Genomic DNA, 26,873 nt, shown 5'->3' on the forward strand with positions numbered 1-26,873 from the left:
TACCATGCTGCTAAAATAAGGCTGCGTTGCAGAGATGGTTGAAAATGTCCAGCTCTATTAGACAAGCCCTTCTGCAAGATATATTTGGTTTGTTATGTAGCAGTGAAGCAATTAAGTACTCCACGAAGCCACATGTGCTTGTTCTGCTCCGAAAAGAAGTGTATGCCTGCTTGGAAACACTGCCTTTGGGATTTACGGGGACAGAATGCTGTGTATGTGAACTGAATATTTACTGCGACTGGCAGTGCCCTGTAAGAAAATCCCATGGGATAATAATGCACAGGTTTAAAGTCAAGGAGGTAAAGGAGCAAAGAAGCAGATTACCGTTCTATTAATACCTGGCCGAGATTATCAAAATTATACTTGTGCCGGACCCATTTGTAGCTTGCTTCTGTACAATCCGATTTATTTGTGATGTTTCTGGTGTCCTCCCCCTGGCAGACAAAAAACTTGCCTTTGAAAAGCTGGAAAACACGCAAAGAAGAGAGGAAATGTCAGGGTTCAGTCCACAGGATTTCTCCACAGATGATGGGCATTTCTCTGGGGTTCTCCACACAGCCCACGCCAACCAGAGCTGTTAAGGGAACTGGCCTCATTCATGCAGGTTATTAAGAATGAGCAGCCTGTATAATATGCACCTAATGAGCAAATGCATGATTTCACAGCGTTTAGGACACCCACCTCATGCATTAGGTTGTCTGGTTCAGTGATCTGAGACTGGCCTAAAGGCCTTTGCTTCTGGGTCGCCAGCTCAAGTGTAGCCCCAACTAATAGCCCAGAGCAGCTAATGGCTTGTTACCACCCGTGGAACAATTCCGGTGATGCTCAGCTCAGCTAATGACAAATGAAGTGTAACAGGGGCCCTGTGCCAGCAGAGCAAAAGTGGCACTGAAGAGGCCCAGCGAGGAACTAAGCTGTGCTCTTAGAGGTCACCAGGGAACACTTCAGAGAGGAGATGAGCCCCTGAGGGTGACGTCGGGCTCTTGTTGAATCAAGACTGCTGCCAGTCCTGTTCCACTCTCTGATCCTGGATGCTGTGCTCCAGCTGTCATAAGGCTCTGCCATCCATGCAGGGGTCACTGAAAATATTCCTTGTGCAGAGCTTAAGGAGCCAAGCCCAACCCGTGCTGGGTACCTGATCCTGAGCTTATTTCCTTTGGTTTAAGCCAGGAAAGACACAACTCCTGGGGAGTCAGCTCCTGATTTATACCTGCACAAGGAACAGGAGCCTCCACATGCCTAGACCTGGTGCTTCCTGTGCTCAGAACAGAGAGTGGCAGGGGATGATTACTGCTTCAGACAGGGTGATTGATGCTAGCAGGATAGATGGTATCAAAGCCCAGGAGACAGCCAACAAATCTAGTTTTATTTGCTGACAGAAGCTATTGACATTACTGTTGGGGGGTGGAGGGGAAATGGCAACCTGCTCTCCAGGCTCCTTAAAACACCACCTGGGTATACAGAGAAGAGACACTGATGGGGTTTGATCTGTTTTTCTAGACAAATATCAGTAGAAATAATAGCGAACAAGATAAACCCACACATTACTCCATGGGTTTCCTTCTGAAATCAACAGCAGAAGGATGGTCTCTAGGCATGCAAAATTAATCACCGCTCAACGCAATCATAAAACCTCTGGATGCAAGAAGAGAAGTATTCCCTGATCTTTCCATGGAGAAACACTATCTGTGGTAAGGCAGACTGGGGAGATATAGTCTTCAAAGAGAAAAGTTTTAATTAGGCAGAAAGGTAAACAACTGTTTTTAATATAGTATCTGTAAATATAACTTCTCCAGGAGCTGGGCTGCAATGCCACTCAGATGGGAGCAGTAACAGGGCTACTGACAGGGTTTGGAAATACAAAGCACAGCATGAAAAAATGCTGATCCCCGTCAGTGCTTCACAATTAAGCACTTACAAAAGGAAAAGACCCAGTGTTTCCTACTGGACTTGTTTTATTCACCTATTTCTTGTGCCTGATTAATGACTATTCACTTGTGGGCAGCTCTACAACCAAAACAGTCTTGCCGAGAGGACACACTGTTATAAACACTGATGTCTGTATTTTAATAGCATTAAAAACCTCTAGTTTGATCCCCAGCTTATATTTAAATGGAAAAGCTATCTGTAACTTTGAGAGATCATCTTTTTATAGAAAACAGCTACGGCCTCATCTTACACCTAATTAGACATAAATATTAACTGCAAATTTTGCATCCTGAATACAGGATCAGTCTTGCTTGTATCTACCACCGAAGCACATCAATAGTCATGACAATTTAACGTAAGACTGCAAGTCACCAGGGAAAGCACTGCAATTAGCAGGGAGGAAATTCAAAGAGCATACTGCAAGTTTTGTTGTTTGGCATAAATTTTTCCATGTCTGAGTCTTATATTGTTTTACGGGATATGCTTAGTTTTATGAATCTGTTTAGTAAAATGGATGGATGCTGTTACACTGTGCCAAGCCAATCTAGCTGCTGAGGTGGTTATGGATGGCATGATTTTCTTCTCTGTTTATTTTCAATGCTGTATTTATTATTTAAACAGTATATTAGTGTAAAATATTATATAAGACACCTTTCCAAAACAAAGCCAAACAGAGTTGCTTTCCAGAGCTGGCTGTGACAGATCAGATAAACTTCAGAAAGAAGTAAGTGTTATGTCAGAATATTTATATGAAGCAATCTCTTCTTCCCAGGTAATGAGAAACCAATTGCACTGGAAACTGCCACTTTTCCCCCGGGTTCCTGCACTCCTGGGACTGAGGATATTGCCAGCAGAGCAGGCAGGAAACAGGTTCAGAAATCTCTATCTCTGCAAGCTTTCAGTTAGACAAACTGTCAGAATCTGAATGAATCTTCAGTTCAAGGTCTCTGTGGAGTTTCCTAGCCAATAGTTTCAGCTTTGAGTTTGTATTTCCCCATTGGTTCATAACTAGAAGAAAAGTGGAGGGGAAATTGTAGAATCATAGAATGGGTTGGGTTGGAAGGGGTCTATAAAGGTCATCTAGTCCAGCCCTCTGCAATGAGCAGCAACATTCAGTCCAACTGACCTCAGTTTCAGTTCAGAAAGGCTTATACTGTGCCCACTGGTACAGATATCCAGATGTGGGGGCATCTGGGGGTCGTTATGCTTTCCCTTGGGTGCTGAGGCTTACAGGGGACTCACCTGAACTCCCAGGATCCCAAAGATTATGAAAAAGGCACAGCAGATGACCACAATGTTCCCAATGGGCTTCAAGGACGACATGAGAGTCTCCACCACCAGCTTCAGTCCTTGGGCTCGACTAATGACTCTGTAGGGGCAAGTAAGCACAAAGCTGTTAGTCCTGTTCCTGCCCAGTTCTGCCTCCTATCAAGCTAGAATAGGGAGAACACAGCACTATGAATTTTTTTTTTTAGAATGACAAATAACTCAAAAATCATGATGGAAACGGCAGTTCTGGAAGACTGACCTGTGATATTATGGAAGTGTTGGAGGGAAAAGGTCTCTGCCTATACACACACAGCTTTGCATAAATGAAGAGCAGAAGGAGGAGAACATGTATAAGGAGCCAGGCCAGAAAATTCAGCTCTTTTGTTTGGGCCATCCACAGACACAGACTTTTATGCTTGTAGCCTGTCCAAGACTGCAAAGAGAGGGCCTCCTAGTGTCCCTTTCTGTATAGATTTAGGCAAGGCTCTTGATTTCCCTGTCTCAGTCTGTGAAATGGAGCAGCCACTCTTATGCATCTGCTTGCACATCTGTAGTGATTACAGAATCATAGAGTGGTTTGGGCTAAAAGTGACCTTTAAAGGCCATCTAGTCCAACCCCCTGCAATAAGCAGGGATACCTTCCACTAGATCAGGTTGCTCAGAGCCCTGTCCAGCCTGACCTTGAGTATTTCCAGAAATGGGGCGTCTACCACATCTCTGGGGGATGCTATGCCAGTGTTCCACCACCCTCATCTTAAAAAAACCAACCTGTACATGTCCTTATAGTGCTGCTGTGTACAGAGACCTGAGCTATGCCCCAGACCATCACAGTCTCTGCCTTATACCACCTGTACAGCCTCAGCTATGAACCAGAGCTGTCCTCAAGGTGAAACTTCACTGACAGGACCACAAGCATCTAACCTAATTTCTGTAGCTCCTCTCTGTCTGGTGTCACACAGAATTTCATAACAGAAGATTAGATCATATTGGAAGGTTGGGGAAGAATAATGTGGACTTCATGACTGAAGCAGGTGGAGAAAGAAAAAAGCAGAAACTGTACTATACTCTCAAGGACAACGTTGCAATGAAAGGACAAGTCTTGTGTGATTTAGAGAAGCCATCTCACCATGCTGGGAAAGATGAATGAGGTATTCAGACTAACCAACCTGAAGGTGGGGACAGAGAAAGGCACCTGAAGAGGTTACATGCCTCCTTCCTCTTGATGCCAACTGGAATTAAGCATTTCAATAGCACTGTAAATCAATTTGTACTGATGCCATAGAAACTGTGCTTTCCTGAGGCAGAAGTGGCTGTTTACTGTGGAATTCAGGGGAGGGAAGTGGCTGTGTGCTTTTGGGTGCTGGCTGGTGACTCCTTTGAACACTTGGCACTCAAATGTGCCACAAACTCCCTCCCCTTCTTGTTTCTGCCTGGGTCTCACTTGCCATGGGAATCCTCTCACCACTTCTCCCGTTTCTCCCCAAGTCTGGCTCCATCACCTGAAGCACAGTTGGAGTTTTGTTGCCTGGACAGGATTCAAGTGCTCCTTCTCTCCCCACTTCCCGGGCATAGTGCTCCCAGCAGAGGTCCCCATGGACACATCCACATGGCCGGCATGGGTGACCTCAGCTGGGACCACAGCCAACCTGCATCAGCCCTCTCTTGCCCCAGAGCCTGCAGGTTGAGCAAACTGCAACGCTCAGTGCACAGGCACCAGCTCTCACCAAAACTATTGGCTTTAAACGGTATCCTGAAAAGCTAAAACTTATTTTTCTTTTTTTCTAGTTAAATATTTACTCAAAATGTCAAGGGTAACTCATCAGTTACCACTTTAAGAAAGAAACAGATGGTGGTATTTTTATCCACTTCCTCACCAGCAAAACACAAAGAGCAGATGCTGCTATTCCTCATGCTGGGCATCTCTGCCAGGTAAGTGCTGTGGCTCTCTATTTTGGACAACCTCAGCTTTCCTGATGCTCAGATCTGGATGTTTTAGAGAATGAGCTGGAGGGTGGGGTGGTTGTTGCTGCTACATTGTACCTGCACCAGGGCTGAGAGCTGAGGTGAGAGCAACAAGCAGAGGAGCTGGAGAGCAGCAGGTCAGTGTGCCCGACTCAATGAGCTGGTTAGTGCAGCCCAAGGGGCCGTGCCTGAGTGCACACAGCAAGCCTTGGGCTGCACAGACTGAGGCTGAACCTCAGATGGACTAAAGACCTCGCCACCCCTCACATAGTCCTGGGTGAAATACTACAACTGCCAAACTACAGATGGGAAAATGAGGGGGAGGACTGCAGGACTTGTTCTCAGAGGTACACAACCGAATTCCAATGATTTCAATGGGAATTAAGTACTTCAGAGCCTTCAGTGATGCTGGCTTATGTATTCTGTCCACTGTCACATAGGATGGAACAGAGGCTGAGTTCTCTAAACTGAAGGTCTATGTCTAAACTACCGCAGCATCCTTAAATTTTGGGGAACAAGGAAGAAATTTAGTCTCCAGAGTTTAAAGTTGATAATTTTCTCTACCACTTATTAAGAAATGCTGTTCTAGAAATAATAAAGTGATTTCCCCTGTGAGATACTATTTGGTATCCAGCTGAGAGAGAGAAAATAGCAGGTTACTTGTCTGACTTTGCAAAGTCGTGTGTGTTGAGAAAAAAAGGGCTGAAAAACTGCAGATTTTGGCTTCTTTCAGTGTTTTGATCAACCAGGGAATTCCTCAAATGAGAATCCATTAGGGTAAAAGCTGCCACCAGTTTAGCTCCATGCCAGTGCTGTTTTCAGCCCTTCAGGGAGAAAACACTTTGAAAAGACTTTGAAAAATAATAGTTCTTACTAATGGAAACCTTCAGACCTTGGAGAGACTAAGAGCCTGATCCAACATCAGGGCAAGTCTGTGCAAAGACTCCTGCCACTCTCCTGAGAGTCTGATAACTCCCTAAGAGGTGCCAATGAAATTCTCAGTTTTTCCAGATGATTGGCACCATATCCAATATGTCAGCACACAGCATCCCCACACCTCATCAGTTCTGCCCAAGGTCCTGCTGATATCAGGCCTGTAAACTCCTATTATCTGACCCCCACTCCTGCAATTGATCGCCGAAGGATGCGGCTGATTCGGAGCCCTCCGGTTGTGCCAGAGCCGTAGCCTGCTGAGGTTCCACCCAGCACAATTCCAGTCTGCATCAGGCACATGACAAATGGGGAAATTAAAATGACGCCTTTTTTTTCCTTTTCGGTGTGAAGAAATGTTAATCCCCCGAGTTCCCCCTGGTTTTGCTGGTCTCAGCGTTCCCAGTGCTGTTAAACCTCTGGTGTGAGACGCTCCAAACCCACCACCAGCCTCATCCCAGCTGGATCCATTACCAAAGTTAAGCCTTCTAGCCTGATCAGAGCACTCAGAAGAAGCAGTAGCACTTAGATGAAGTAACAGATCAATGTTAATGAAGACCTCCCTCCACAGATAAAAAAAAATTAGCAAAGGTTATAATATGATGGATAGAAGAGAGTCTATGAAATGACTATTTGATACCATGATGGTATGAAAAGTGAATAATTTATCCCTGTGCTTTGGGAGCCAAAGCCCAGGCTCTGTAGAGAGTAAAACAGCACTGACATCCACCCACATTAAATCTGAATACATTTTCAATTTTGATTTCTCTTGTATCTTAAGCTATAACACTTGATCCCAACAACAGCAGGTTGAATGCATTAGGAAGGAATGTTATTGTATAAGCAATCCCTTTATTGGCTGAAACATCAGAGGGTCATGGAAACATCTTTAAATGTCACTCCTTTGTGAATTTATTTTTGGAATTCTGGTCATAAAGCTGAGCTTGAATCCTCATGGATTCAATTTGGAGGCTGATAATCAATCATGCAATCAAAACCCCGTGATTGGCACACAGGCCAGTTTTTTTAATGCCTGGGCTTGTGTGCTGTGTAAAGCAATGGGTTTTTTTCCATGGGAGAAAATCAGAGACAGAATGGGAGAGGTCTTTTGGAAGAATCCCCCTTCCAGACCATCAAGTGGGAAAGCCAACGCAGAGACGACGAGGGCTGTCCCTGCTCTCCAGTTGAGTGTGACACACAGCTGTGGCTTGGCTTCTCACCGAAGGTGTCCTCACTGCAGCCCTGTCCCTGAGTGCCCCCTGAAAGGGAGGACAGAAGGAGCAGGGTTTGCTCCTCTGTGGTGAGAGTGGAGCACTGGCTTTGGTCTTTGCCCTGCGTCTTCTCGGAAAAGAAAAACATTGGCTCGGCCTCCACCCAGACATGGGGACTGGAGCCACGGTGTGCAGAGACCTCAGGTCACCTGTCCCAGCTGTCATCCCGTGTTGATGCAGCTGCACATCCCAGGCAGCGATGGTGAGATCCCCGAGCCACTCGCTGCAGCCTGCGGCAAAGGCAGAGCGGGCAGCCGTGGGCAGAGGCGGGCTCAGGGCAGCCCAGATGTGCAGCACAGAGGCAGATGGGTTTCCACATGAGGAGATTTATGACTTACTGAAAAGCCCCCAGTTTGATGGCTGCTTTTTCATTTCCTACAAATCTAATTACAGGGAGACAGAACTGATTCTGAACATATTTAGGGAATGGGCTTGTTGCTGTCTTTTTTACGTTTCCTTTGTAGTAGAAAGCAGCGTGTTGGCTGAAAACATTCACATACTCTCTTGAGAAAACATATCAAATGCCAACAGGAATGGAATAGCAATGGGAGAGCCTAATCCTGAACACGCTCCAGATGGCAGGTCTTCCTCCTGCCTGCAGTTACTGAGTGGATTATTCACCATAACTGCAGATTTTTCACGCACATAGGTGCCTACAGAGAAAGGCTCCAGCTAAAAAAGGCCCAAGTCCTGGCCAGGCAGACCTACAGATCTATAAAGAAGCATACAGGGCTTTTACCAGGTCAGACTACAACAGGGCTCAGCACAACCCAAATGTCTTCCTCTAGATCCGATTTAACCAGGGAACATCAAAAGAGAGGCTTGCATTCCACAGTTCGGACATGGGAAATCAATCCTTCTTTTACCCAGAGCTAAACAGATTATTTTATAGGTTTTCTTAACGAAGGTCAAAAAGCAGCCAAAGCAGAAGAGCAGAACAGAGCACATCTACTCAACCATATCTACTCAACCATATCTACTCAACTGGGCAGAAACTACCCCAGAAACAGCAGCTGACTTGAGATACCGGGGGACACATGAAGAGAGAAAAGTCAGAATTGGAGTCACATAAGAAGACAGTCTACTCACATGGTGAGGGAGCTGAATCACCTCAATGGTGCTAGATAAAAATGATTAAAAACATCTCACGCCCTCAAACTCACCAAGCACAACACACACAGACCAACTGAACAGAATGTCTTTTATAGCTGTCGAGAACATTTGAAAGATATACATATAGGTAAGGCCATTGTTATTTAGACTTATTATTCACATGGGAATAGTAAAAACAACATCTTCTACCTGAAGCAGGCTCCTATTTTTCTGTCCTGAAAGAGGAAATCCTGACTGAAAGCGAACGTTTTATGAAGGAAGCAGCAGTAAGATATGACAGGCACACAAAGATGCTTTGAGCAGGAAGGTTTATTAGCTGCTGCATAACAAGAGCAGCAACAATGGTATTAAAGAGGGACTGCATTTAGCATGGAGAGAAACCTTCATGCCTTGGGGTACAGGTCACAAACAGATGCCTGTTTGGAAGAGGCTGGTCCTTGGGCAGATTCTTATCAGAGGGGAGCTTGCCCCTGGAGCGTGGAATACTGCCTGCTAGACGAGATGGGGGACCAACTTAGCAGGACAATGGCTTTCATCTTGTCTGGGCCATTTTCAAAATAAATGTCTCTGTAAAATTAATGGGGAGCTGGGGAAAAAAGCCTTCTTTGCATTCTAGGTTAAGCAACAGTTGAGTCTCCGCTTCCTTAAAAATGATCTGCCACCTGCTACTAATTTCCTTCTTTGTTACAAAAGGCATTGACTGCCTGAAGGAAAGGGGGAGAAGAAGCTGTTAAGCTGCACTTTACACAGAGCAAATGAGAACACAAATAGCAGGGGATGTGTGTTTTAATGAGCAAAAGAGGCATTGATCAGTTTACTATTGCACTTGGGGCTGGTCCCAACACACAGCAAGACCCGGAGCTCCTTGAGGCTCTGCAGGACCTGCGGGTGTTCATTGTCTGCGGAGCCGCAGGAGGCTGGAATAACACCGGTGACAGACGCCGTGCCCTTGTCTCTCCCGCCCCTTCCCTTGCACAAATGCTCAGCCCCTTCTTTGGCACACACATCCTACACTCTCTGAGCTCTTCCTCAGCCTCTACTCACCTTAAGGGCCGCAGTGTCCTCAGCAGTCTCAGCACCCGCAGCATCCCCAGGATTTTCGTGCCGCTGTCTGACACCATCGAGACCAGGATGTCGATGACGGAGATGAGAACCAGCACCCCATCCAGCACGTTCCAGCTGCTCTTCAAGTAGGCTTTCTCCCCAAAACACAAGCCTAGTGCCACCACCTGCCCGGACACCAAGTTGCAACAAATTATGAGTATCACACGCAATATGTTTGTTCCACTTAGCAACCTGCTAAGAACGCGTTATTTACAGATACAAGTCTGTGAGTCCATTTGCTTCCCAGTACAGAAGCCTAATTAGCCAAACCAGCAAAGTGTTCTATTGAAAGAATTATGAAAATACCGCTGCAGAAACATCCCAGGTTGTCCCTCAGAGCTGATGTACTTCTAATGTAGATAAACGTACCTGCACAAAACTGTTCTTAAAATGTTCAGCTCTGGCACAAAAAAAATTTGATCTCATTTTATTCCTATAGACTGCAGGGGAGAAGGTTCAGAGTGGCTGACCCGAAGCAATCATGTACAAGCTTTGCAAATAAAGAAACTAGAGAAACTTTCCAAAGAAAGAGCAATTGTTCAGCGAGATGATTATGAATTACACAAGAGAGATTTACAGCAATGGGTTTCTGAGCCTCCTGCCTCAAATCCAACAAAGTGTTTCAACGTGCTTAAGTCTCTCCCTCCTCAGGAAAGCACACGGAGGCTTAGGTTGTTGAGGACAACTGGTTGTTGAAGACAATGGGACTTACATGCACGGTTGAAGTTAAGCGTGTGCTCCAAGAGCTTTGCTGAATAGGGAAGGATTGCTGAATTGAAGGATCCCATTGCTCATATAATGGTGTAAATCAAGAGGAACTTCAGTGAAATTGTTCTGATGTAAAACGTGCTCAGAATAAGGCATGTGGTGGGTATTTGAATATGATTCAGATGAGGAAAATATACACCTCACTCACAGCTGGTAGACCTAGGGGTTTTGTGAGTCCACCGTAATAAAAGATCACTAATATAATGCAGGCACACTTATCTCCAAATTCATTTACCTTAACTGTCATCTCAGTCAGGAAGATGACTGTAAAGATGTAGTTGGAGAGTGTTAGGAAAATCCGTTCCTACAAAAAAGAAAATGAGAGACAGTATTTTATAGCCTGCTCTCTGCAGCTGTACATCTCCCCATGCATATTTAGGCAGTTGATAACTGTTCTCCAGCTTCTGTGCTGAAACAAGCCTCGGACTGTTTGCTCGCAAAGAGATAAAAATCCAAATATTTAGACAATAACACTTCTCATGGTTCAGCCCTGCCAGTACCCAGCTCTGTGTCAGCACCATGGACAGGGGCAGCCGCCGGCATCTGCCTCCAAAATCCCCCTATTTGCCCCCAATTCCAACCTCCCCTGCAGTAACAGGGAGATATTTCCCCCTTGAAACATGCTCGACAAATCTCTACCTGCCCCTCACCTGCAGACGTCACCGCACAGTGTAAATATCACTGAGCTCCCAATTCTCCCAGAAATTAAGTCAATATTAGAGTGGCTGAGCTGTGAGGCAGCAGGACCCGTGGGATGCTGAAGTGCAGCTGGCATGAGTTGTCACAGCTCCAGTGAAGCCAGAAAAGCTCTGGGGTTTTATGCCAGCTGAGATCTGCCCCCAAAAGGTTGATTCTCTTGCCCAAAGCCGCGGGTTAGACCTGGCGTGAGGCCCAACAGCCACATCTCCCAGTCCCCTGTGCTATCCACCAGACCATGCCATCCTCACTGCCACTGCTCTGCAATTGCAGCTAGTGATTACAGATGAGACCATGGACTGGTTCCCTATCTGTAGTTAGCAGAAACCTATCTTTTTAATGATGATCATTAAATAAATTACACTTTTCCCTAATCCCTGAACCACCTCTGATTGCCTGTACTGAGAAATGGACAGCAGAAGATGGAGGCTGGAGGAAAGATGATGTGTGTGCATGTATGCATGTGTGCATACAACTCAACTGGCCCCAGTTCTGATAATAACAATTTTGGATTTATTTCTGCCGCTCCCTACAGAGCGGTCCCATAAGAGATGCAGATCTCTCGCTCAAAATGAGATGCAATTTAACCAAGACAAAACACCTTGGCAACTCTCTCTCTTGCCATATCATGATTTACTGAAAGTGACTCAGGAACCACACAGCAGCTTGTTTCCATAGCAGGTCCATAATTAATTAGGTCCTAGACCTGCACTGTGATTGTATGAGCTGTGATAGGAAACATCTCTGGCCGTTAGCTGACTGCCACACAAAAGACTGCTATAGAGGGGCAGGCAGTGGGCAGGAGGGAGAGAGTAGGGACCTGCTTGTGGAGCTGGAGATAAAACAGCAATAGTGTGGAGGAGAGACTGAGGATATTGCATCCCTCCCTGGCAAGCGCGTGGCTGTTTCGAAGGATAATCTCCCCGGCCCATGTCGTGCACTCTGCAGTGAGGAGCGCGTGCTGGGTAGCAACAGAATCCCCTGTTCTGATAAGCCAGCTGAAACTGGGACAGGGAAAGAGAACTCGCTTGAAGCAGTTAGAAAATCCACAGCTCAGGGAAGCAAAGAACAATTATTTTAAACAACTCAACCTAAACTAACTCTCTCGGTTTCCAGATGAGAGCTCCATCAGCACAGGCAGGGCCCGTGCACTCCTCCTGGCTCCTCTTCCCCACCGCTCAGCATCCCTCTTCTCCTCTGCTGCTCCCAGACCATGGCCCAGCTCGGTCCAGCCCTGGACCCGTTTTGGTTCTCTTGGTTATAACCTGATGGTGATTAAGCTCACACCAGTCCCTGTCTCCTTTCCTCTCTGCACTCTCCCAATGCCAGGGGACGCCGCAGCTCCTGCTCCTCTCCTGTATGAAGTATTGGGTTTGGGTGCTACAGCTCTTTGCTGTGGACTCCCCTGACTTACACGTGTCACCCCATTCCCTTCATCCTTGTGTAACTACAGTTCCTTTCAGAGCCAGCCTTGGTGACTTGTGACTCTCGGAGGTCACAGCAAGGGGCTCCAAAGAAACATTTGAGATTTAAAGGGACATTCTCAGGGTTGCCCATTTGAGGAGCAGCAGGGTGACTTCCCCTGCTAGACTGGCTGGCAGGGAGCCCTGCCCTCTTCCTGCAGCTGTGAGTTGATGCACCATGACTGCATGGTAACTGAAAGAAAAAATGGATTTAGGGGAGGGACTGCTGGGCAAACTGTTACAGTAAGGAGGACTACTAGGGAATGCTTAAAATAGGCACAGAGCAGCCAAGACTCCAGTTTTGAGGTCTTAGTTGAAGATCCACAAAAATGAACAGCCTGACACGCCTACATCAACAAACCAGGATTCTTTACAATTGTGATATGAGCAGTCTTGTGCGATACACCAGCAAGAGCCCAGCGCATCTCAGCCCCAATCTATGCTAAAATAAAAGAGCAATAGGATGATTCTGCCCCTCTGATTGATGGATGTTGGTGCTGTGAGGGTCTGGTTTCAGGGATCCTTACATAGCATACTAAAACAAAGCGGTTCAGGGAACTGGCATTACAGTGCCTGTATCAATTCAGTTTTTCTGGTGTCACAACAAAGCTGATACACAAAGGGGAGAGAGGAGTACGAAATGAACAGTTTCCCCCATTCCCTTCGCACCACACATACGTGCCCGTGGGGAACAGATGGAAGAAGCGAACATTGTGTTGAGAGAGGAAAAGTGTTTGAAGGTTTCTCAGAGAAGGAAACTGAGACAGATGTCATGCTATGTCATGTGTTAAAACCTTGATCATAATTCTAGAAATGGGATATTGGATACATTGCAGGCCATAAGCTCTGCTCTTGTGCTTTGAAATGAGGCTAGGTAGGCATCAGTACAGTTGCTGTAACTAATTCAAAGGATACACAGGAGGTGTTGGAAGCTTCCCATTTTAAAAAGAAGAAGAAAGTGAGACCGAGTGCACACCAGTGGGGTCCAAACCATGGGTGTTTGCTCCACAAGGAGCACAGGAAAACCTTAACCTCAGAAACTCACAGCACTGTGAGGCTCAATTTTGGGCCGTTCCATGGCAATGGTAATGCAGTTCAGGAAAATGATCACCAAGACGACATGATCAAACATCTTGTGAGTGATGATTTTATTGCACATCAGACGGAACCTGCCGAGAAAGAAAAGAAAAAGAAGAGTAGACACAGAGCAGCTATTAATGCTCGACTGGCTGGGGAGACACGCAGCAGCTCGATGCACGGCAGGGGAATCGGGTGCTCCGTTTGCAAAGCAGATGAGCTCCAATCTCCCAATCCCCTCCCTGGCAGAGCCGCGTGCTGCGGGCAGATAGGGGTGGGAACAGAAAAGGATCCGAGCTGCAGAACTGGGCCACAAGTTTCAAGCCCTGGTAATGTTCATAGAGGAGTTTGGCTCACTTGGAATGGAGCAGCTGCTTCCACAACTCGGACACACGGCCAGGTTTGGATTCGGCCCCCTACCTGGGCTCCTAGTGCTCAGGTTTAGCTTAAATAAAGGAAGAAATACTCCCAGTGAGCCCGTGAGGGTTGAGCACACACAGAACAAAGGGACAGAAGCTATTTATTGTGACAGATGGCTGTACACTGACCCAGGATTTATAATACCGTATTACATTTCCCAAAGTCTGTTTCTGAAAATCTCTCTAATCTTTGTATGAATGAACCTGAACACCGTCCAGGGCCCTCTGGCTCAAGCATGGGGAACCCTCGCTGCGTGTGGGTGCGTGTCCGTGGGGGAGCACGGAGCACAGATGGCCCTGGCATGGCCAGGCTTTGGGAAAGGCAGAACCATGAGCCTGCAGGCAAGGAGAGGGGCTTCTCTGGGAGAGGGAGGAAGGGAAGTGGGAGGACAGAGAATTCCAGCTGAGAAGCATGTTGGGGAGGTCAAGGACTGCCCCTTGCTGTGGTACGGGTTGTGTGGCAGGGGCAAATTCAGATATTTCTGCTTAATGCAGCACCTCTCCCCTCTGCTGCAAACTCCCCGTGCTCTGCCAAGTGACAAACTTGCAGAATGCTGGCATCACTGTCAAAGCAAAGGATGAACCTGATGAAGCTGCAGCCATGCCCTGGGCTATGGGTTTCAACTGGACACTCCTATGCTTTCTGCAGCCAGCAGCTGTTTGTTGTCTCACCCTGACCTCATGCTGGGGCAGGGGAAGGGCTGGAAATTCTGTGGACTGACATATAGAGACCCATCTGGGATAGATGGGCAGATGAGCCACTGTAACAAGGGCATCTGTGCCCAACACGCCACTACTGCCTTACCTGGAGTGAGGGGCGAAGATGTAGATGGACCAGGAGTCTCTCTCTTTGCAGCAGGTGGGGAGCCGTGCCCGTATCCAGGCCTTCATACGGTCCCTTTTGCTCTAGGAGGAAAACATACAGACCAAGAGGAAAACACAGAACTGTTAAAACAATAAACCTCCAAAACTTCCAAGTGAAGGTCTCGGGGCAGTTTTTCACTAAACACATATCTCCAAGTGCTCAGTAAAGCTGTAATAAAACGATCTCCCCAGAAAAGACCCTGCTGGGCAGGGGAAGGAGCTCTGGCAGCTGGGTAAGGGCTGTGCCAGCCCCGCGAGCTCACAGGGTTCAGTCTTGCTTCTTCCTTCACACACAGTAACTGTGTCTGGCACATGGTTATCCAAGAGGACAAACATGATAAATAAAACCCTTGCCCAAAGGACTGATAACCCGCTCTGATCCGCCTCAGTCCCTCCAGATACTCATCACATGCTTGCCTAAATCTTCTGAAGTTTTTTTGTGGTATTTTTGTGTGGTTTTTTAGTTGTTTGGGTTTTTTAAAAGAATATAGCCTGCTTAAGTCAGAGGTTATAAGAGGAGCAAGGGATGGATTCCTGCTGCTGGCTGGGGCAAACCCTGTGTCCGTGCACTTCTGGAAAGCTAAAGAAATCATTTGAGACCCGAGTTTTGGTCCAGGAACACAATGGCAAGCATCTGCCTCTCATTCAGCATGAACAGATTAGATGGGAGATTATAAAGCCAGAAGGGAACATCGTGGCCAGCCTGACCTGCATGAACATGGGCCATCCAATTCCCACAAATTAATTCCTACTTGAAACCACGGCACATCCTCAGCCACGCATACTTATGCTATAGACTGTCCGCAAGGTCGTTTCAGGTCAGGAGGGCAGACTGCAAAAGCCTTAGCCAAAAAGTCAAAGGAAGACATCAAAAAGTGGACACTGAGGGGAAGACTCATCCCTGCTGCAACAGCCTCTGACTTGGGTTTATCACCTTCTCATTCACAGGTCTCTGAGGGAAAGTCAGGATCTTTAATCCCACTGACATTGCAGCATTAGCACCCTGTGCATGGACAACACCTAAAAGCCAAGCCCACATCCTTCCCACCTCACCAGGGCTTTCCCAGCCCTTCCACATGGAAGCACCAGAAGACAAATGCACAGATTGGTGTGTGCAATGTCACCTCAGCTCTTTGCATTTGCAGATAAATAAAAAACAATCCTTGCACTTTCATTACCTGCATTTCTCTGCTACCACCTGGGCTTGGATGAGCAGACTTGGGAATGTGCCAGCACGGGCTCTTTGAAGCTTCTTCTATAGATGTTCAGGGCCATGAGGATGTAGAGGGGTGTGAAGGACAGTGCAGGAATCACCACTTACACCCCAGGAGCACCCACACTCTGGGACTGAGGCACTTTCATTTATTTAATCTTGGAAAAACAGGGAGGGGGAATTCATTTGGAGCCAAACTGTTCACACTTGGAGTAGTCTGGATTGTAAAAATGGGATTTGTTAGGGTAATTGAGTGGAGTGGAGCAAGCACTTTCTGTTCCTATAGGCAACCAGCCAAGGGTCTCATTAGTGATGAGGAGTAACTATTGTGGTGTCTGTTTTAATGAAAGCCCTCAGTGACAACCTGAACCCTTCAGAAAACAAAAATCATCTTGGGAAAATAAGAAGAAAAGTTTGAATAACAAACAAACAAAAAAAGCAAAATCTTTTTACCCTGTTCCTCCAGCCATCCATCCTTCCCTCCACTTCTACACACACACAGACCACGCCACCACACACCAGTGGGGTTTTGGTTGTCTTGGATGTTCTTACATCCCTTTTCCAGCTGCAGGCAAGGAGTCAGAACTGCTCCCTTCTCTCTAAACTGTATTTAATAGAGCATGCATCCTTGGGGTTGTGTTATCCCTTCAAGCAGCCTCGTTAGTTTAATTATCCATAGATTTAACAAAGGTAAATAAATGGATAAAAATTGGGTGTCTGCTCAAAGTTGTGGTGAGAACAGTGACTGCTACTCCAGCCTCTGGACACGGAGTAATAGATGCAACTTGGTCCAGTTCATTTTGTGAGTTGGAAGGTTTCCAGAAGTATCTCTTATTCAAAGCAGTTCTGGTATTTATCAAGGGGATTTGTAGTGAATAGTAATGCGTCAGCAGCACAGAATGCTTCTTTATATTCCTTTTGTCCAATTTTAATGCCAAAGATATTTTGGGGTTTGGCTAATTGTTGCAGCTCGCAGTTCATGGGCTAAATCAGATAACAAAGGCAAAAAGTGATCTTCCATCATGTCTCTCTATTCAGTGGGTTAGATTAAGGGTAAGCACTGGGGCTCGGCCGGGGCTGCAGCCCGGCTGCTCTGTGCGGGGCCAAGTACATCCCCAGAAATCTAAACTCCAAGGAATTACTCCAGATTTCCACTAGTGGAACAGCACAGTTCAGTTAATTTGAGCCAAATGTAAGATATTTGTGAAATAAACCCTGAGTGTTTCTAGCCTAAGCCCCATCCAAAGCTTTCCCAGCAAGGTCCGGGCAGGCTCCGAGTGCTGACAATCGGGCTGATTGCTGTTTAAGCCTGCATTATGTTCAAAGTGATATATCAATTATGTGGCTCAAATCATATCTATTTGTTCATAAAACACACCTGGACGGGATGAATAAAGACGTGGGGGGAGAAGAAAACTACTCTTTAATTCAGTTGCCAGTGACATAGAAAAAAAATCTCCCTGGGTAAGGCCCCCCAAACCCCCCACCACGGGGGGCCAGGACATGGGGAGGTTCTGGGTGCTAACAGGCAGCAGTGGGAATGGAGCCACTCAATCCTACAGCAACAAGAGCTGCTGATAAATAGCTGCTTTTTTTTAAGGAATTTCAGATAGTAATGCACTTCTGAGGGCAGGATGAAAGGCAGTTGGCATTAAAAGATGACTGATGCGCTCCTCAGAGTAAGGGAGAGGCTTAGATTTATAAAAGATTTATTATAAGGATGGGGGAACTGCTGAAAAACGCTCTGTGAGCAGCAGTGGACCTCCAGGCAAGCTGGAAGTTGCACGGAGGCACTCGGGACCTGATTATTTAATTTTAATATGCAGCAGGGACAGGCTGAGAGAGTTTGGGAGTGGCTGGACCGCACACCACAGAGAAAAAGTGGAATAGGCAAAGGGAAAGGAGCTGCAATCACAAAATGTAATGAGGTTTTGGAGAGCAGGGGACACATTTGGTTGCATATTCAATATTTCCCTCACTTTCAGCTCTGAGCACACAGCAATTTGGGTGGAAAGCACCCAAAACCATCCAAAATCCAGCAGTCAGAAACAACAAAGACCTGGCAGCAGATCCCTGATCCTGGTCACAGCCACATGAACCCAAGCAGGCAGTGGATTGTTCTCTCTGTGACATTTCTCCTTGTCTGCAGTGATTCCATACTTCTGGGGAGCAGAGCTGTCAGGGGCCTGATTCTGGCCCCTCAGAGGGATGGAAATTCAGAATAAAGTCATTGAAGGCAGTGGAGCAGCACTAATATAGTGGGAGCCTGGGAAATCCAGACGAAGCGTTTGCACTTCCTTTAATTTCTGCACAGAGGCAATCAAAACCAGGCAGCAAGGAGGGATGTGAAGCTTTGAAGCAGAAGGGCATATTTAGGATTACTTTGATCTGAGTAACAGTTGAGCTCTTCTCTTCTTTTGTTGCTGGGGAGTTTTGTATCTCATTTTTTCCATTTATAACGCCATTTTTTTTCCCCTGACTTTGTCAAGGCTGATTTAGGGGCAAAGTATCCTCCCTAAATGTCAGGAGGGAATCCCCAAAGGGAAGGTTCACAACCCAGGGGCTCATTTTGCTAATCTGAGCAATATTTTCTAATCCATCTGGTTTAGTGATTTGCAGTGAAGACATATTTTGTAGCGTGGGGAAAGGCACCAGCCAGCTGCTGGTGTCCCAGCTGTGGCCATACCATGGGCTGGGGCACAACTCACTTACCCTATTTTGTCTATTCTTTGCCTGGGCATTTCCTTCTGACCACTGCATGGGAGGGGATCGAGGGATCTTTGGTCTAACCCTCTGTGGCCAGACCTCGGTACACAGAGGATGACATTTGGTTTATACTAAAAGCAGTTGCTGTAATAAAGATTAAAAATCTTATTCAACAGATTATTGTCAGCAGTGGCTGGGGATGGGGACTGGGTGGGATGGGAGAGGAGGGACAAGTCCCACCACACCACATTCACCACAAGGGGGGCTGCTGGCTCGTGATCCTGTGGGCAGAAAGGAAGGGACCAGTGGGATGTTTGGACCAGGTGAGCTGTAAAAAGCAGCAGATGTTGGAGCACGAAAAAAAAAATAAAATCCCTAGCTAGCAATAAAACGCATGGTCTCTTGATCACTTTTAATGGTGTTTTTTCCAAAAATAATTGCTGCTCCTTTTCTTAAAAATTTAATTTATTCTATGGAAGGTAAAAACCAGGTTAAGACAATCAGTAAAAATCCCAGGCTGAGGATCCATGCTGGAGATGTAATGGGATAATGGCTTTTTTTAAAGGGAGTTCATGGCTGAGTGACTCCATTCTGCCAGCGCTAACTCCCTTTCTCCTCCCATAAGGAACAGAAGGACTCTGGAGTAAATGCTGCTTTTGCATCCCTTCACATGATCCCAATTCCATTTTCATTCAATAAACTCAGTGAAATACAGTAAAATCATGTCCACAAGCTGCCGCTTTCCTGTTCTCAAAACAGCCCCTGTTACCATCACGTGGCTCTACCCAAAACCCATGTGCTCCACCAGCAGAAACAGAGTTACCCCCTGGCGATGACACATCAGACCATCACATTTTTAAGCCTGAGAACAAGGTATAATCAAACAAAGAGGTAACCTTGGAAGAGCAGGGAACACTCCAAAACTGGCCCAGGGACATCCCAACGCACACCTGACAGCCAGGACTGTGACACCCTGCTGCCCAACTCAAGCCCCACCAGGTCAGACATGCAAACAACTTTGGAAAAGCAGCCAGATTCCTTTTATCTCCTTAAGACACAAACATCTATGTGAAAAAAAGGAAAAAAAATAACCAGGAACCCTCGTCCCTTCCCCGTGCTTACAGCCTTTTTAGCTAATATTTCCTAAATGGCTCTTTTCAGGCCCATGAAAGAAATGCTCATTGGCAAAATGCCTCTTCAGATGGAAATTAATGCAAAGCCTCTGAAATTACCACAATCTCCACAGGCCTAACACTGCCATGGGAATGGAGGGCCAAGCCCTGCCCTTTCCTTGCCTGTTGATGTCAATAGAAATTGTCTGCTGCTGCTGTGGGGGCAAAAAACTGAATAATAGTTGGAAAGCAGGGAAAGTTACTTGCTTTGTTTTGGGGCTTTTTTGAAAAACAGTGAAAAAATAAACCCAGAAAAGCATATATTTCCAATAGATAGCCTTCACTTTGTAAGTTTTAGTGGAACCTAGGGAGTTTTGCCCTAATTTCTCCATCATGAGCTATCTGATACTGTACTGAAATACTTGACATGATCCCAACCCCATTTCTGATGTCATCCGCTGCCCAGAGACCTCCTGGGTGACTCTCAGTCTGGTCTGGTGGTGATGGCGAGACCTAATCCCTGCAACAGGCCATTGCTTTGCACCCACTTGTGCACTCCCAAGACAGGGACAAGGATCATTTTGACAAGGAAAAAAGCCCAAAACGAACACGTGGCATTTCCTTACCATGTTGCCTTCATCATCACCGTCATCACCATCCTGGTGGGGGTCATCCAGGTGGAGCTGGTGCAGCAGCAGACCCGGAGAGGTCTTCCCATTGCAGTCCTGGTGCTCGGAGGCAGTGGTTCGTGTGCTGTGCATGCTGCTGGTCCGGTACAGGGAAGGCACCTGCAGGGTATCCTGGAGGTCGAAGGACCCTTTCGTTTCCAGCGACTCCATGCGCTGAGGCAAAGAGCCATTGACGCTGCCGGCCCGGCTGGAGTGCTCCTCATCCGAGCTCTCCCCTTCCTCCGAGCTCTCCTTGCCCTCCCCGGAGAGGAGGGACCTGCGCTCGCCGCTCTGCCCCCGGCGTTTGAGGCTGGGGGCCCGGCCGATGCTGTTCCAGCTGGAGCGGCGGCTGTTCCAGCTGCTGCTGGCACGCCAGGGACTGTGCGGGGAGCTGCGGGCGCTGGGCTGCGGGAAGGACAGGGACAGGGAAGAGCGTCAGCCCCGTGCCACCCGCCCCATGCCAGGCTGCTGGGGCGGATGGGTGGACGGACAGCCCCACGGACGCACTGAACATCCGCAGGAGGAGGTGACGCGAGTACCGAGGACTTGAGCTCGTAGAGGGCGGGGTCCACGGAGACGCCGCTGGCCCGGCGGGACTCGTAGCCCTGCGCCGCGTCCCCAAACACGGCACTCTTGGGCATGGGCATCGGCGTGGCAGCGGTGTGGATGATGAGCGGAGGGGTCAGGCTCTTCTTCAGCTCCGGGTGGTCGCTCAGGGCCATCACTGGAAGACACAAGAGGGTTTTAGGTGTCACACCTCAAGGGGCACATCTACAACCCACTCTCGGGCAGGCAAAGAGGCTGCGTGGGGATGGCTCTGCTCCGAGCACCAGGGGGATGTGGGCCAGAAAGCCCGTCTGGAGAGCTGGGAGTCCGTCCTTCAGCCTGGCAGGGGAATGTCAAACAGTAATGGGATCGGGTACCAATGGGATCATGTGTCAATGACAGAGGAGAGCAGATGCAGAATGCCATCTGTGGCCCCTCAACCCTCAAACCAACACCCACCAGCTCCAGCTCTAGAAACCTCCTTTCCCATGCCCGCTCCCTCCATCCTCCTTCCCCATGTTCATCCTGCAATGACAGCCCAAAAGCCCAGACCTCAGGCTTGGTGGGGAAATTACAGCTCAAATGCAATCATGCCTCTCCCTGTCTGCATCCCAAAATCCCACCCCAAGCCACAAGCCTGCTGCAATGTCAAGCAAACCACAACTGGTATTACAGCATTCCCTCTAGGAGGGCTTTTTCCTTTCGGACACATTGTTTTCACAGCAAAGTGAGGTTTCTGTGGAAGGGCCCATCCTCCTGGGATTATTACTCACAGGCTGGATTTGACAAGTTTTTCTTAAGTCCTCCCTCCTCTTCCAGGCTGCGGGGAAAGAGATCCCCCTCGGAATCGGACTTGGAAGCGTCACCCTGGAGCAAAACAAAGGGCTTCAGCAAAGAGGGTTATGGGCCACAGTGCATGGACACCCCTCTGCAAAAATGGATTCCCATCTCCAACACCACACCTACGGATCCACTGAACTTTGTACCACAATGCAACACCACCTTTCACAAAATGATGCATGCACAGGTTTATACCACAGACTAATTAACCTCCTACCAGGAAGATGGATTGCCTCTGGCTCCAAACACGGTCCCAGAAAGGGATCAGAAAAAACCAAACCATTGCTTAATTTTTGCTGCTGGAATTGCATATGGGGCAGATGTTAGGAAAGGACAGATATCCGATGAGCAATTTGTGGACAAAAGATGGTCCTATTAATCTCTCTTAATTTATACACCATGTCTTAAAACTCCCTGTGTGTGGCTCTTTCTAGTGATGGAGCAATCCAGGGTTCAGAAAGGGCACAACAGACCCCAAATTTCCTATGTGACTCATGTGCATGTGTCGATGGACACCCCATCAGCACAGAGAGGATCCAGGTGGCAGAACCCAAGTGCTGTAAGCAGCCATTCCCCTCCCAGCTGCCACACACAACAGGAGCAGAAGTTTTGGGGATTTACACTGTATCGTTTGAGGAGTTTAAATTCTGCCTTATCATTTCAAACCTCGGGGGTTGAGCGAGAGCTGCCTGCTCTGACAGGTGCCCATCCTCGGGCAGAGAGAGATGATGTTTACCAGTGCTCACAGCGTGGTGCCCGGGCTCTCACTCGGTCTTGTGGCACAGACCCGATTAGGGATGTCCCTGTGTGTCACCCTGATTCTGTCCATTGGCACTGCAGAAAGGCACTTAGGGTGTGGTATAGTCAGGATACACCCAACGGGCAGTGGTGCTCGCCAGAACGATCGATACCCATCCAAAAAGAGGAGGATTCACAGCTGAAACCACTGCTCTGGCAAAGGGCACCAAGCCCTGTCACAATGGAGGAGAGGTGGGAAGAGAGGGAAGATGCTGGGATGGGAGAAGCCAAGCAGACCCTCACTTTAGCTGTGAGAGCCCAGGAGCCCCAGGAAACCCCACCAAGGCTAAGCTGCGTCCCCAGGAGCCCTGGCCAGCGCTGCTGAGGTTTGGTGCTCGGGTACCTGTTGACTGAAAAATCCCAGAAGGACCCCAGCGTGGGACAGGAGGAAGAGATGGATCCAACACAAGTCAGTGCCCTGCACCTCACTGTTAGGCAAAACCCCAGAAGGCTGAACCCCAGTATTGCCCCCCTATTTAGCGGGGTCACTAAACTGTTAAAGATATTTTTTCCAGGCAGACTGGACACTCAGACACATTTTCAAGGCAAAAGAGAGTGTGACGTGAAGTGTTGGCTCAAAACTTCCCCTCCTAACAATCCAGAACTTCTGTGCTATTCAGGGAAGCTCATCCTGCAAGATGCAGTCTGAGAAGGTCAGGAATGCACCTTGCAAGGGGGAGCAGTAAAGCCAGGCTGGCCCGAGCTTTGTTGGAGTCAGACCCGTGTCTGTATGAACAGGGGCTCCAGCTGGCTCCAGGTATGTTCCCCCGGAGGCTCCCTGCTCAGCCTGTCAGCGGGCCTGCCAGGAATTACTCATTCTCCCTAATGGGCTATTAAAAAGAAATAAATAATGGGAAGAATTTTACGTGATTTGTATTCCTGGAGTGCTCTTTAAGAGCCTGAAGGAAAGTTTTAAGGGGGCACAATGAGATGTGTGCTGAGATGGAAAAGCAGAGCTACATGGGGACTTCCCACCCCCTTCCCCAGCACCAAACCCCATGTCTGGAGGACAGTGAACATCCCCTCCCAAACACCACGTGCCAGACTCAGTATGGTGCAGGCAAACATCTCGCAGTCGTGGCTGCTGCCCGTTACCTGTTCTTGCACTCCCAGTTTGCCTTTCTGGATAGAAAAGGGGTTAGGAGAGAACAGGGAGTTAAAATCCTTTCGGGAAACGAGGGAACGTCAAGGTGGACCAGGCGGCACCACAGCTAAAGCAGCCTGTACCGAAGGGATTGATACACTGGGATACAAGGGGAAAGGGCTTCTGGGCTGAGGGAAAAGTCAGGCTTCTTGGAAAGGACAGAAAGGGAAGGGAGTGGTAAAGAGAAAGAGGAGGGTGGCAGAAGGGTAAGGTTTGGGGTGTGCTGCACTTTGGAGATCCACAGTTTCCTCAGACCTGGACGGGACCATTTCACATCCTGGCTGGGCTGTAACGTGGCATCTCGTCGGCAATCCCAGCATTCCAACCAGCCTTTCTGGACACACCACGGCGCAGTTGCTGCCATCCTACCCTGTCCTGCAGAGCACAAGGCTCCCACACACACGTGTCCACAAACAGGCTTGATTCCAGGTCCCTTCACTCCTGGCCATCCTCCTCCGCCCGCGCGAGGGAGCCTCGGCAGGCACACTCAGCAATCAGCATCACCATCCACACCCCTAGGGAGGTCCCCAGGATGTGACTGTGCCATGGAGAGGTTGTCACAGCCTCGTGGGGAGCCTTTCCCAGGGCAGGCATCTAGAAAGGGGTCAGCAAGAGCTGTGGCTGGAGCCACATCAGCCACTCCAAAGCACCCACCTTAATTTACCTGGCTCCCTCAGAGAAGGAAGGGACTTAAAATCAGGGCTGACTCGACAATGAGGGTGACAGAAAAAGGAAAGAAAAAGAAAAAACGCTCCCAAAACACCCAAATAAACCCCAAAAGGATGACAGTTACTACAATGAGAACAGCACCACGGTGTGTGACCAGGCACCACGAGAGAGACAACCACAGTGGTGGTGGGATGTGCTGTACATACCCCCGACGAGTCGACAGGCAGCTGAATACAGCTTAACTGCCCACTCGCATCTTCTCGCTTGGAGATCTCCTGAAGGAGAAACGGGGGGAGGGAGGGGGAGGAAGGGGAAGGCGGGGTTCAATTTTCACAGTTTCAACAGCAGGACTGAATGGGGAATCAAAAAACACACAAGAAGAGGCAGGGAAGGAGAGGGGAAGGGGGAGAAGGGCAGTGTGTGGCCACGATGGAGTGCCAGGCTGGGACACCTGCCCCGTTCCACTCAGCACAGGGAAGGAGGGGAAGATCTAAGGTGAAGCAAAGCCCTTTGTAGGGACCAGCCTTACCTTTAAATTAAGTGTTTCGATCAGAGCTTGCTTCAGCTCCTAAGTGATAATTGTGCTAATGAAACACCAGCTAATTATTGAAAACATGATTATTTTTTTTTTTGCAGCTCTATAATAGCATCTTTATTTATTACGCCTTCATTAAGCAGCAAGGGAGGCTTTTAATGAATGTTTGATTAACACAATATCAGTGCTCTTGCAGCCAGGTGAAATACCTAATTTAAGGAGAGACACACAATCTGCTGTGAGTTCAGATCCCTCCTCAGCCCTGTTAGTGGAGACACCCATTTAAATCAGCAGTTTAAACCAGGGGTCTGCAGGCAGGGCGGCACAGCCCCGTCCTGGGGAGCTTTGCCACACCAGTGGCCCCAACATCATTTCACAGCGCCAAAAGTCAGCCTTTCCCTGCCCACTTGGAAAGCACACACCATTTTCCACATTGCTGTGTTTCCCCTTCCTCAGGGGCAGCTCTCCCACCGTTCCTCACTTTCCAGCAGTGCATCTGTGCCTGGTCCCATCCCGCGGGGCCAGAGGAGGTCACGTGCTGCAGCAGGAGGGCACAGATTGTCCTACCAGCTTAATTTCTTGCCTCCATGGCAGTGGATCTTTCCTCTGGTTGCTAAATGGTTACAAAACTCATCCCAGTCTAGGCTGGGATGAAGATTTTAAGAAGGAGTTGCCAGCAGAGCGATGGACACTTAAAGTCTTTGCTTGTAACAGAGAGAGACATGGAAAAGCCATTGAAAGAGAAAAGATGGAAACACTTTTCCTTTCACAAGGAAAATCCCACTAAAACCGATAGGAATGCAATAGGCAAGGGATGCAAGAAAAACACCATCCAAAATCTCTACTGCAGGAGAAGGGACTGTTCCCTCTGGTGGAAGCCCAGAAGAAGTCAACATCCATATTTCTCCAAGGATGCTACCTCTAGAATGCAGGTAAATGTCCTGCAGGGAAAAGGAGAGGCTGGAGGACCTGGGGTGCCAGGGAGGGAGGGAGGCAAAAAGAAGGGGAAGGAACAAACCCATGAGTGAAAACAGACAGGGATATTGGGACACAAACTGGGAGGATTACCAATGGAAGAATACGCTTTGGAGATAATACTATTAGGAAGTCCCTTGGGAGAGGAGCTTATGCCCAACTAAGAGAAGTCACTCCTTGCCTCAGAGAGAAGTCTCTAAGGCAGGGACCTGAGAGGTCAGGCAGCAATTTCCAGTTAGCAGCTTGATCAAACAGAGTCCCCTGCTCACCTTCCCTGCACCAACATCAGGTTCCAGTTAAATCAGGAAACGTGTGGTCAAAAACAACGACGTGGCATAAAGTCCTGCATGTGCTTCTTGCAGGAGAGAAGCAGGTTACCAAATTAAAGGAAAAGAGGGGGGGAAAAAAAAAAAAAGGAACTCAACCCTGTAAAATATATTGTTCCATATTTAAAGTTTGGAACAGGTCCTTTTAGTTTCTCAACTGCTTATATACATCTGCTGCCTGGCAACTGGGGCTGCAAAGCCATGCACTAAAATTAACGAGGTGCTTGCGGATTGAGGAAAGGCACTCAAGGACCGGGGAGATAAAGGCAGCAGCCCTAGGATTGTGTTTCAGCCCAGAAATCTGAAGGAGAATGGAAAAACAAAAAAAAAAAACACCACCCAAACCCAACACAGAAGAAGAGTCAAGTACAATCACGGGAGGGAGACGCCAGGGTTTGTTTACAGCGAGAGATGATCTCTCTATTAATTCTGCTTAGGAGAGGATCCTGTGTGTGCTGGCTTGCAAAAACCAGAAC

The 26,873-nt window shown here is 47.9% G+C and overlaps 1 protein-coding gene across 18 annotated transcripts in view; it reads right to left on the reverse strand.

Annotated features, from left to right (window-relative positions):
* The window catches only part of CACNA1G (calcium voltage-gated channel subunit alpha1 G), a 146,269-nt gene that overhangs the window by 35,290 nt on the left and 84,106 nt on the right, over positions 1 to 26,873 (reverse strand). For 9 of the 18 annotated variants that reach the window (XM_027749593.2, XM_027749588.2, XM_027749591.2 and 6 more), the window contains exons 15-25: positions 24,768 to 24,836; positions 23,844 to 23,870; positions 21,884 to 21,977; positions 21,104 to 21,288; positions 20,523 to 20,969; positions 14,807 to 14,907; positions 13,551 to 13,674; positions 10,582 to 10,650; positions 9,519 to 9,703; positions 3,172 to 3,298; positions 339 to 464 (exon numbers count right to left, since the gene is read on the reverse strand). In XM_027749593.2, the coding sequence (XP_027605394.1) occupies positions 339 to 464; positions 3,172 to 3,298; positions 9,519 to 9,703; positions 10,582 to 10,650; positions 13,551 to 13,674; positions 14,807 to 14,907; positions 20,523 to 20,969; positions 21,104 to 21,288; positions 21,884 to 21,977; positions 23,844 to 23,870; positions 24,768 to 24,836 (1,554 nt within the window). The remainder of the gene's footprint in view (positions 1 to 338; positions 465 to 3,171; positions 3,299 to 9,518; positions 9,704 to 10,581; positions 10,651 to 13,550; positions 13,675 to 14,806; positions 14,908 to 20,522; positions 20,970 to 21,103; positions 21,289 to 21,883; positions 21,978 to 23,843; positions 23,871 to 24,767; positions 24,837 to 26,873) is intronic. The other 9 variants (XM_027749597.2, XM_027749590.2, XM_027749595.2 and 6 more) reach the window with 3 other exon arrangements.

The sequence above is a fragment of the Pipra filicauda genome, unplaced genomic scaffold (genome assembly GCF_003945595.2).
Source record: "Pipra filicauda isolate LSUMZ 115617 unplaced genomic scaffold, ASM394559v2 scaffold80_size11013439_pilon, whole genome shotgun sequence".
NCBI classification, from domain to species: Eukaryota; Metazoa; Chordata; class Aves; order Passeriformes; family Pipridae; genus Pipra; species Pipra filicauda.